The sequence below is a fragment of the Dysidea avara genome, chromosome 1 (assembly GCF_963678975.1).
Source record: "Dysidea avara chromosome 1, odDysAvar1.4, whole genome shotgun sequence".
NCBI classification, from domain to species: Eukaryota; Metazoa; Porifera; class Demospongiae; order Dictyoceratida; family Dysideidae; genus Dysidea; species Dysidea avara.
In genome coordinates, this window is record NC_089272.1 from 28,917,428 (window position 1) to 28,930,155 (window position 12,728).

The 12,728-nt window shown below is 37.6% G+C and overlaps 1 protein-coding gene across 2 annotated transcripts in view; it reads right to left on the reverse strand.

The window, feature by feature from the left end:
- Nucleotides 1–12,728, reverse strand: part of LOC136260739 (uncharacterized) — a 226,248-nt gene that overhangs the window by 188,695 nt on the left and 24,825 nt on the right. For both annotated transcript variants that reach the window (XM_066054604.1, XM_066054597.1), the window contains exon 2: nucleotides 12,040–12,345. In XM_066054604.1, coding sequence (XP_065910676.1) covers nucleotides 12,040–12,345 — 306 coding nt within the window. The remainder of the gene's footprint in view (nucleotides 1–12,039; nucleotides 12,346–12,728) is intronic.

Sequence of the window (12,728 nt, forward strand, 5' to 3'; positions counted from 1 at the left end):
ACTATCAAAGTATTTTAACCAACACAAACTAACCTCCAGTGATTAGTAGAAACTTCCAATCATGTTGTTCATTAAGCAGGAGTAGCAACCACTCGTCTTCCAATTGAAAGAGTCGCTGTCGCCCACTTTCAAACACAAATGAACAGTAGTTCACTTGTCTAGAATCCGCCTGATCTATTAATAGTAGGCGTCACGTGCTAAATGTTTAATCGGCGTTAAATAGAATCGTCGTTCCTTTCTATCACCTCCACAATAGCACCCACCCATTATACGATTGTCTTTTCATATATTATGGATTCTATTCCCGGTGAGTGCGAAGCCTTAGGCCTCGTAGTTTTCTCAAACATTATTTATTATTTATTCATTCATTATTAATGATGTAATATTAACTACATTTCGTATTATCTTTAGTACTTGGTTGTATAATAATGGGCTTGTAGATAATTGCCAGGCTAGGCCGCAGGCTTTTGAAGGTGCCGATATCTAGATTGCTTTCAAAAATTATCCAAGCACAGCTTGAAGGTTGCAACTGTTGGTGCTGAAATAATAAAGTCAGGTAAGGAGTTCCATAGATTGACTATTCTATTCGTAAAAAAGTTCTGCCTAACAAGTAATCTTGATCTTTCTTTAAAAAGCATAAGAGAATGGCCCCTGGTGGTAGTAGTAATTAAAGTAAAAAATGTAGATGGGTCCAAGTCATAATACCGTTTAAGTATCTTATACGTTTCAATCATATCACCCCTTGGGCGTCTGCAATATAGAGAATAGAGATTTGTATAGTGACAATAAACTACAGGCGTTTAATAAAATGATTATAACATACGGATGCAGTCCTCTACCAACATGCAACTTACACCATCGAATTCTCCATGAACAAACAAATCCATTGCTGGGTACGTTTTGTCTTCCAGGCCTTTCCTGGGGGGACCGGCGAAGGCGGACGAATGTGAGAAAAAGTGATGGTGAATCGCTCGTCCAATGCAAGGTAGACTAATGCTGATATCTTCCATCTCCTTGGGAGTACTGACACAAAACAAAGATTTTGGAACTCCTCTCTCTTGCTTTTGGGATCACAATGCTACCAAGGTTTTTGGTGTTATCACTTCCCTTCATTGAGAAACAAGAGCTTTAGAATTTATGGAATATTATTTCGATTTCACTAAATATTCCACCCATTGCATTCTGCAGTGCATTTATCCTGTATTGCGTTCTACTGTAAAATTAGCTAGCTAGGTTTGCATGAACATAATATGGGACTGGTCACAAATGTTTATTTATGTGATTTAAGTGTTGTATGTAGTTACTAAACTCAGTGGTGAGTGTCCTCATGTGTGGCGAGTTTCGCGCATGGCTAGTGCATATCCACGCGTCGTTCCACAGGTATTATACAGTACATTGCAAAAGAATGATCCCGTGAGAAGATACAAGCATTACTCGCATGTGTATACTCGCGACGTTACCTGTAAGCTGTACTGTACATAAGAAATTATAAAGGTCTCAGTGTCCCTCATAATCCTCATTCTTGTAGTAAAGAAAATAGACAAGTTAAAAGAAATACCCAAAGTTGGCCATAGGCTGGCTTTAGGTATGAAGTTACAAAAAAAAGTGATATCTAATCAAAAAACAGCCAAGCTGTTAAAAAGGGTGCAGCCTCCAAAAAAGCCAGAGTGAAAAAGATGTGAAATCAAAGGTGACAGCCAAGAAATGACTGTGATGGTAGGTTAGTCGCAAAAATTTTATAATGACAATTCAGATGAATTTGGTGCCGAACCCTAGTGAAACTTAAAGGAGGCAATGCAAATTTGTTGCTATTAAATTGTTTTGGTATTAAGCTACCATCACAGCTATTCCTTGGCCACCACCTTGGATTTCACATCTTTCACCCTGGATGTTTAGGAGGCCGCACCCTTTTTAACAGCTTGGCTGTTTTTTGGCTAGATAACAACAACAGCAAATCATGTTAGTAATAAAAAATTTGGAATTTTAAATTAGATTAGGGACAGTGTATAATGCTGCAATAAAAAGTACTGAAACAAGCTGGATTGGAGTAGTACGTAATGTCCAAATACTATAAAACAATAAGAAGTGAATATCCCTACTGTGCATTGAGTGTAGCACAGTAGGGATATTCACTTCTTATTGTTTTACAATATTTGGACATTACGTACTACTCCGATCCAGCTTGTTTCAGTACTTTATTGCAGCATTATACACTGTCCCTAATCTAATTTAAAATTCCAAATTTTTTCTTATACTTGTTTGTGAAGTTTTTTGCAAGCTCATAACCACTAAATATCTGCTGAGTTACTCACAGCACTATTATACTAGATTATGACTCATACAATAACAACTGATCAGTGGGCATGGTTCTATATAAGCCTGCAGGCAATAATGGACATGGATTCGTGCATACCTATGGACTGATGAATGGGCGTGGCTACCATATGTCTACAGACAGTAATTTACGTAAGTGGGCATGGCTCACAAAAGAAGCAGAGCTACGCTATGATGTTTAGTAACACGTCCACATTTAATTTAGCACGTGGGGTCAGACCCGAATAATCTGAAAAGCAGGACCTGGATAACCCAACTTGGTTTAACATTTTTACTAAATAAACTATATTTATTGACTTACACATTGCTATATGGTTCGCCGTGAGTTGCTCTCTCTGATCGATATCAACAGCGAGTCACGTACGCGTGTGTTTTTGGTGCAACCGGTGACCACGTGTATTCGAATAGTTTGATGCAATATACACTGGTATGGAAGCCGTACTGTAGTCTATTAACACTCAGTGGTAGAACCTTGACTGATGGCCATGGTAAAGGGTAAGACAATAGCGCAAACATTGTATGCTTATCAATATACCAAAGTTTTTCTCTTAAGCAAACTAGAAACGTTTCTGCGAAAAAATTAGGGCTGTAGCTGTAGCCACTTTTCCGCTATGCTTGGCTGAAGGCGGCAGGCAGGCAGTAGAAAATTCTGTTGAATAATCTTTTCTCTAAATTCTGTAGCAACTTGACGCAAACGTTTTGGGTCGATCTGAAGACACTTTTGGGCTTCATTTTACCCAACCAATACTGTCATGTCGGTGTGAGGAAAAATCGTGGCAGGTTTTTGGGTTATATTATATCACAGATTGCCCCCACACCTTTGATGTCCCTAATATACAGTACTATTGTACTGTATGATGATGCAATGGATTCTCTAAATGGCTGTATGTGTCTTCCACACACATCAAATTGCAATATAATTTCAAAGTAACATACAAATGTGAATTTTTTCATCCAATGTTCTATTTTATGGCTCTCAGTTGACAAATTTTCAACTCATAACTTATTTTCAATCTAAAGTTATGAGTTGTTAAAGTTGATAAAAGTTGGTGTGTGATGAAGACCTTTCTTCCTAATTGGTTGACTGGTGTGTTGAGTTTTATATATGATTAAAAGTTGTCTCTTGCATGCTAAATTGCAAGGTTACCAAAAAGCTAGCTCATGCAAGAGGGGCAACATGCGTCTGTAGTGGGATAACATACCTAAAAGAATTTAGTTCAATGGACATTTCAGTCAAATAATAAAAGTTAATATGAACAGAAGTGATTGAGATCAATTGTTAAAACTTTCATTATTCAATTAAATACCTGGTATAAGAGTTAGGATTCATTTTGTTCTCTCAGGTATAAAAGTAATGGTAGCTATTATAGCATAACTATCAAGGTGAAACAAATACAAAAGTTTTTAAAATAAGCAAACTAAAGAAAGTCAAGAGAGCAAGATATGACAGTCATTGAGACATACTATGCATAATGATGGATTAAGGGTGGGTTTTTTAATTATTCAGTTTTATCTGACTGACTGGATTTTGGAAAAATGATCCAAATTGCACATTAGAAGTTTCGAGATAAATGGTTTTAAAGAATTCAAGTCAGCATAACTTGCCAAGGATAGCACGAAAATTACACAAAACATGCATCAATCTATTACCTTTCAGACCACTTCCAGTACTGACTTGGTTTAGTCTGTTGTAATTGTAAAGTGACTCGATCCATCTAGCACTCAAAGGCTTAACTGCACTAGCTTTAAATCAACTGCAGCAACAACATCTTGCAGCTGGCTAAATAATTGCTTTGCACACCATTCTTGAAATTGTGAATGTAAATGGTCTTTTACTGCTTTATTAATGCTAAGGTCTATGTATATGTAGTTCCTACAGTATCCAGTAATCCCATCCAAAAACAGCTTGTAGCTGTAAAAAAAAAGTGCGCATCCAAGTAAAGCAGAGTTAACTGTGACAAAAAGTAATGATATTGTAATGCGGCCATGTACGATTGTGCGAGGTGTGCAAGTTGTAAAATTAATATTAGGTAATTACATAATACAATATTATTGTTAAAGTGTTAATGAGAACTATGTGATGTTGCTAGTTTTATGTGTGTGAGTATCTTCATAAATTCCACACAAATTTGATTCTCAATAAAGCTATGTGTGTAGATTCTCTGATAGCAATAAATGTGACCGGTTCTGCAAAAACAGGACATAATCGCACAAGCCTAAATTTACAGTATAAAGCATTGAATACATTGGGTGAAACACTTGCGTATTATTGAAAAATTTCCTAAATATTTTGAAAGCCTCTTTCTTAGTGAAAGAAGGGCCTAACAGTAAAACCCTGGACATCATCTTATTCATCTGCTCAAGAGGAGTTGGAAAATCTTTGTTTCGTTGCAGTAGACCCAAGGATAAGTAAGTTAGGAGCGTTTGTTTACATCACGTCAAAGTGATCGTATGCAATCGATTTTTCTTCATGAATGTCGCCTTTGTATGCAGTGAAGAAAGGTGACACAAGGACAAACTTACCCAGTAAATGATTCTCTTGTTCATGGCAAACACGATGGTGAAAATGTTAGCTCCGTAAATCAGTCCGTTGGTAAGTTACAACTGTTTTTGTAAGTGCCTGTAATTTATATCCCCTATACTTGCTGTACAAATCGATTTTTCTGTTGTTGCTACTTTGTGGGGCTGTAACTCCCAAAGTTATTTGCATATGAAGCTAAAACTTTGCCAGTGGGTACACTTCACTAAGTAGATTATGAATAGTTAATAAAAAGGAATTCGAAAAATATGCGATTGTGTCCTGTTTTTGCAGATCCAGTCACAAATAGTTTGAGTTTGGACGCCTTTCCTGTATATGGCAATGCAATCAACAAAGGAAAGGCTGCCAAACTCAAACTATTTATTGCTATCAGAGAATCTATACACATTGCTTTATTGAGAATCAAATTTGTGTGGCATTTATGAAGATGCTCACACACTTAAAAACTAGCAACATCACATAGTTCTCATTAACACTTTAATAATACTATTGTATTATCTGATTAGCTAATATTAATTTTACAACTTGCACACCTTGCATATGGCCGCATTATGATATCATTACTTTTTGTCACAGTTAAACCTGCTTTACTTGGACGCACACTTTTTTTATAGCTACAAGCTGTTTTTGGATGGGATTTCAATATTTGTTTGTTAGAATAAGCATACACTGTTGAAAACAGAAGGTGAGTTTCCATGGTTTTGACAGAAACCCCAGTTTACAGTGACAGAATATTAAAATACAACTGTAATTTTAGTGGCATACAACTGCAGTCAACTAACACCCATTTTAACTAGTAAACCCTTAGTAACACTTTACCTTTCATCTTGTACTGCATTATAACAATCAAGATACTCTAATAGAGCAGTCCCAAAACAGCTCTAACACAGCAATAAAAGTTACAGCATAGTTACAACTTCTGCTTAGCATTGCTTAAATTACTAGCTACTTACAGACTTTACAATATAAAAATACAGCACTTGCAGAAATATGACTGTTCTATTAGAGTTATTGACTGCTCTATTAGAGTATCTCGATCATTGACTAATTCAAGCGGAGAAGCCATGCCCCTGCCCATCTCTTGTGAAATGAAATGAGAAGAGTAGAGAAATGGCAAGTATGCACAGAGATAATAGAGGGGCACGTAATTATGATCTGTTGAGTGCTGTAAATAAACACTTTAACATTTATATTACTAATAAATAAATGCACCAGAATAGGCTGTAATCTTTGCAAGACTCTTAAGGTCTTAAGGCTGTTGTCTCATCGCCTGAAGGTTGTGTTTTCGTGTTGAAGGGATTTAGTGCCACTGAGAGACAATTGGTGAGTTTAACTATACATGTATTTGTGTTGTAAAACTTAATTGTAAAAGACGATTAGCGACTTTGGACCAGGGTGAAAATTTTACTGTTATATTTGGAGGTTGTAGCATATGTATATCTTAATGAATAATCCTTCATGATCACTAATCACTAATAGTACAGTGAAAACTGGTCATTATTCAAGTAGGGACAAAAATTTCTGACCTAGCTTATTAAGGAGGTGGCTGCATTTACGGCCTTAAGCAATAGACTCTTTCCAAAAATACGTCACTACTTAACAACACCTTTCCAACATTTTGATTGAGGCCACTGTCAATAATCACTATTGCGCTACACAGAAATACGGTGGTGAAAACAGCTCGAACAGAGTAGTATTGTTGAAGGATAGGCCATAGAAGTCTTCGAGGTTGCAAAGTAGTGTTCTGGTTAGAGGCGGGTGGTTATCAGGGTTGAACAAGGAACTGAACAAAGTGTGAAATATTGACAACACTAATTTCCTTGCCTGCCCGTACAAGAAGCTATTATAATTATAACATTTTAGTCTGGGTAATCATTAGTACTGTATTGGTGATAGAAACTGTAACAGCGGCTGACCTCCCACACGCTATTTAACAGCTTCTTGTACGGGTAGATAAGAAAATTAGTGCTGTCGATGTTTCGCACTTTGTTCAGCCCTGATAACCACCTGCCTCTAACCAGAACACTTATTTGCAACCTCGAAGACTTCAATGGCCTGTACTTCAACAATACTACTCTGCTCGAGCTGCTTTCACCACCATATTTCTATGTAGCGCAATCATGATTATTGATAGTGGCCCCAATCAAAATGTTGGAAAGGTGTTGCTAAGCAGTGACGTATTTTTGGAAAGAGTCTATTGTTGAGAAGCATGCTGTTCTAACTGGCTATGGATTTAGTGTGTGACAGCATATGAGACAGTGAGTGCTGGCAGCAAGAGGGCAGCCAATCTGTTAGAGCACCAAAGGCACCACTTCAGATGTAGGCAGTTGGCTGTCAGCCCCAAAGTGTAAAAATTTTAACTTTTGATCCTTATAAGCTCTTGATGAAGAAAGTGATGAAGTCATTATCCATAGGATATATATTTTTCAGAGTATCCGTTTCAGTTCTACTATATAGTAGCCAAGCATAAGACAAACATAATACAGCATTCCTGAGATTTTTAAAACCACTAATTAAGGGGTGTGGCAATTGTTTTGGCTGCAATTCTCATGAAGGAAACAGCTGCTACACAGTCTTGCAAGTGAAACAGTTGCCATGACCCTTAATTATCAATGTTTAAAGTCTTGAGCAAAATTGTGCGTGCAAGCGAGTGCAACGTTGCCCTTTGGCAGTGTTGTATATATGGTAGCCATATCAGATACTGCCTAGCAGTGACACATCATGAGTATTTAAGTCACAATGCGTTACTTTATGATCCATCTAAGTACAATCCCTGAATGTGTCATTTTGTGTACAGAGCAATCTGCCACAAGGTTGACCATAAAAGCAACCTGAGTAAGGTTTCAGTGTATATTGTTAACCGTTAATATTGTTCACCATTGTTAATGGTAGGTACAGTGAAGCCTCACTTAGCAGCCACCTCTTTAATAAGACCACCTCGTTACATTGGCCACCTCTAGTAGGTCCCAAACATAGCTAAGCAGTACTTTATGACCTCATTAATAAGGCCACCTTGTTATTAAGGCCAATTTTTTTTGGCCCAGAGCTGGCCCTATTAATGAGGTTTCACTGTACTTATATGCATTTTTATTTTTGTAACTTTTCTTCTTCAGGTTTACTGATGGGCACTATGAAGTATTGTTGACTGGTCCGTGCATAATGTGGTGACTTGAAATGCTAAAACGGTATGTAGCATGTCTTGTATGCACATGTTGTAATGTGTTGTAATGTGTCCACACATCTTAGAAATAAATATAATCGTATTCTTTATAAATACTCAGTTCCATTGTGCCACTGGATTGTAAGTGGGTTGAGTATGGATCATGCAGGACATTTGGGTCACATTTTGTCCTGGCCAAGTGGATCTCATCTACGGACAGAATATACAGGATCAGATCACGTGTATAAATTACAGTGGAACTTGTTTATTGACACCTTCACTCAATAAGCAGGTAGCAGTGTATAAATTCTCAATTTGGAATTGGCTTTTCGAGAGATGTTGTCTTTCTATACTGGTGGCCATTAAGACATGTTGTACTGATGGAGTGTACATACTAGAGATGCAACAATATCCTCCACTTAGTGTCGTTTGATAGTGATGCAATGGAGACTGTGTATTGTTGTATTTAAATACTATACTATTATATTGCAACTCTAGTACATATTTTTTATTTTTGTTAACTGTTTAAACATACTGGAGCCACACCAACTCATCTGGATTCTACAACTGGAGTCATACCAACTTGTTGCCACTGCACTTACTCCATTGTGTTTGAATGAATATATGCATGCCGTCGTGTGAGACTTGCTACCATGGCGGGCCACTGGAGAAGATTTTCATAGTAGTTATATCAGTCATTATTGTACAATTCTTACATTATTTTTGTAAAACTGTTTGGTATTCATGTGTCCTCTGTATGTTGTAATTACATGTGTAATTTTGTGTGGGGGTGCTATAAAATGCATGGTGACAATTGTAAATTATCAGGTGGTTTTGCACACTTCCTTTTAGGCTAGCTACATGTGCTAATTACTCACAGCTTGTATCAACATCTTGTAACCGCAGTTGTGCTCTGCGTCATTCTTGAAGCTACGCCCTTAGAAAGCAAAATTAATTATGTTGGGGTGACTAAATTCAAATTTCAAATCGAACAATTGCACACAGCACACTTCTTTATGGCTAAATGCACTGATTAACTACACACAGCCCAGTTCATCAATAACCAGTGACCGCAGTTGTGCTCTGCGTCATTCTTCAAATTCCGAGTTAAATTCTTACAGAGAGCAAATTATGTGGGGGTGACTAAATTCAAATTTCAAACTAGCCATTCTCGAAAACATCTCAACGAAACTTTTAGAACAGTTTAAAGACACATTGCCCTACATGCTAAGCGAGTATTGCGGAAAACAACAATATGGGTTTTGTATTTGGCCTCTACGTCGACTGAGGACGACTGAAACTTCTTTTGGTGCTAAAATTACGACTGTAGGGTAATGATGTATGGTGAAATCGATGGTGTGAATCTTGAGGCGATTGAGAGAGTACTGAAGCGATAGCAGGGCAATCAATGTTCGGAATCCACAAAGGAATGCAAGGCATACACCTGCGGTTGTGTCTAACCACATGCGATAAAAATAAAAACGAAACCTCATCTTTGATGTCGGCAATCTTGATCTCGAAACAGTCGGCATGGATTTGCTTCACTGCTTGTGTGGTAGTTACTAGTGACACGATGAGTTCAACTCTAGAGTTTCAGAGGGATAGCGTAAGTTACAGGAAGGCCAAATTTGACAACGTTAGTTCCTGTAAAATCCTCATGTGCAGTGGTCACGTCATTTATTGTCTGCGGCACGCGTTTCTGCTTTACTGGCCGTGTGACTCACTACCGTGAGTCTTGATTTAAGAAAGGCTGAAGTAATCTGAGCTTCAAAATTATCAAAATAATATCAATAAAGCAGGCTGATTGCCGGGCAGCTTCAGCTGCTTGTGGAGTTTCCCGCCAAATAAGAGAAAATCTGGTATTATCACGAGCGCTCACAAAGGGGTGAAGGGTGGGGGGGTGGCAGGGTGGACAAGGGATAGACTTCAAACTGGAGGCAGACCACGATTGGAGTCCAGACACGAGATTACAGGGCTGTGCTGGCTCCTTAGTGGCTGATACTGAGGATTTCCAAATCTTTGCAACACGTCTGGAACACAAAAACGTGATCCAGTATGTCACTTGTTTATTTATTTGTCACTTCCTGCCTTTTACCCATTTGACAGTTTAGACCCTTTAGACTGGACTAATGGTTATGATTCTATCAAGTCGTTTGTTGATAGGTTTTATACTCGTGTGTCAGTGTTTCACTAGTACAGCTGGTATCATGGCATGTTATAAGAATTTTAATTTAACATGATAGGCATGCACGTGAATGCATTGCACTTCGGTGTTGCAAAGATTTGGAAATCCTCAGTATGTAGCAATATCAACAGAACAAAAATGTCTGGTCAACATTATCAGGCTGTCCACCAGTAAACCACTGATTCTTGCCAAGCCAGGTCCTTCACAAGGCCAAAAACCGCCACTGGAGCTCTACACACCACCCAGAATAGACGTCTGTTAAAACCAGCCTCGAGTAGTTTGAGTAGTAGTGAGGTCAAAACTAGTAGTACGATAGTGTAGCTATCAACTGGGAGTGTTAGTTTGATTTTACCTGATGTGCAACTTGGATCGATTTTGTAAAATCTGGTCACAATTGTAACTTGTAATAGATTTGTTAAATGGTCAGGTTATAAAGCCATTTTGGGTATAACTTACACAGAAGGTTTTTTGTAAAATTAGCATGGTTGTTATGCAGCTAATTAAACTTTAGTTGCTATGATAAAATTCCCACCTGTCCAGCAGGTGGAATATTGTTTTAGGTGTACAGGACAACGTAAACTGTATTAAAATAAACTATAGACCATTTTGCAAACTTCAACCTGCTGTCAGCTGGACTATATGATTTTGTTGCATGAAGAAGGACAAATATTAAAGATAAAAGGAAAGACAAGACGCAGAGGGCACACACTTGCCAGAACCCCAAAAGGCACATCCCCCACAGGCGAATTTGTTATTGCAACGTAAAATAGTAGCCATGTACTGCTTTGTTTGGCCTCCAGTTTTGCGACTGTAGTCAGGCTAGAACGTGGGCTGGCGGACGGATGGGTGGGCAGGCAGGAGACTGGCAAGCAGGCTGGCAGTCAGACAAAAATTTGAATTTCATTTTTTTTAATTCAATATACGGCCGCCTGTAAATGTTTTCTTGTTTTTAATGCTGTATTTTGATGATAGATGGACTAATATTGTTCTGTAAAGGTGATTTTCATCCCGTAAGATGTTTCTAGGATGATTCTAAAGGTTGCATTTTAAGCAACACTCATCATTTTGGGGTAAGGGATCCCTACTGAATCAATACTACCGCACTGTTTGATACATGAATCCAGATTTATAGAATGGAAGGCTCCACCCTGAGGCATAGTAGCTAGTCATAATATATGTAGCTATAGTCTGCTATACCTGTAGTTGCTGTATATAACAGCAAATAATTATCTTGCTCTCTATGTTTCACAATTGAATTTTACCAATTATGGCTTTTGCAAAAAGGTTTGAAGCCTAACAATGTTACACAAAAGGTATCAATGATATTAACAATAGCAACATGACAATTACTTTTAGAGACACTTATATAGTAGCTAAGCATGATGGTGCTATAGGGTGGGATTTCAGGTGCATGATATTGCAGTGTACAGTATGTGCTTATTTCACAAAGGCTACTCCATAAAAGCAAGAGTAAATTTATTCATAAAAGCTATAAAATATACATTTCTTTTTATTTACTGATAAACTAATAATGGTGACACAAAGGGGGCTCCAAGTGTTCCAACTCCTTTTTTTACGAAGAGTTATAAAATTAATTGTTTTGAACGAAGTATCTAATACTTTAGTGAAACAGCCAATGTTATTACATACCTTTATTACGTACCTTCATGTCACCTTACACTTTCACATCCATTGTTAAACCTTTATAAATATCATATCAACCACAAAATGGTGAGGTGAGTATAGAAGGCATATAGATATTGACCATTAATTTTGTGTAAACTTGCACAAAAACAAGAAACAAATGCAAAGTTTCTATACCTGCTAATACAATGAGGGAAGCTTCCCTACTCATCACATCACCATCATTTAGATTAAGTACAAACTGATACAGACCAGCATGTTGTGTATTCACATTTTTGATTGTCAATGTGCTGATCAGCTGAACACCTCCTTCAAAATCATTCTCAACCATGTAAGGGTCTGTGCTTGCACGTGTTATAGCATTTCCCATGTTATCCCACTTTATATCATCAGTATTTGCATTTTGATCTCCTAAATCCACTACACAAGTAAACACTGCTGTTCCTCCAGATGGTACTGCAATATCACTTGGTTGTGTAGTTACTACATAATAAGATTGTTAATACAAGTACGTATATAGTAAACTAACTAAAATATGCAGCTTCAACAAAAAAGCAGTAATAGAAGATGCAAAATTAAAGGAAATGGCTGTTTTGCTAATATAACAGGCTAAAAATATAATCTCACATATGTAAGAAATAGCATATCAAGACACACGATAGTGTGTCGTGTGGCCCAAGAAGCCGGCGTGCCCCCCTGTGAGTATATTAACAGGAAGAAAGAAAACCCAATTTTCACACCTATGTAGCTCTGTGATCCCTTATCTGATTGGAACCAAATTTGCTACAGACATGCCAGCCAGTTATGGGAGTCTACATACCAAATTTGAAGAACATCAGTCCAGCCATTTCCGAGATACGAGCGAA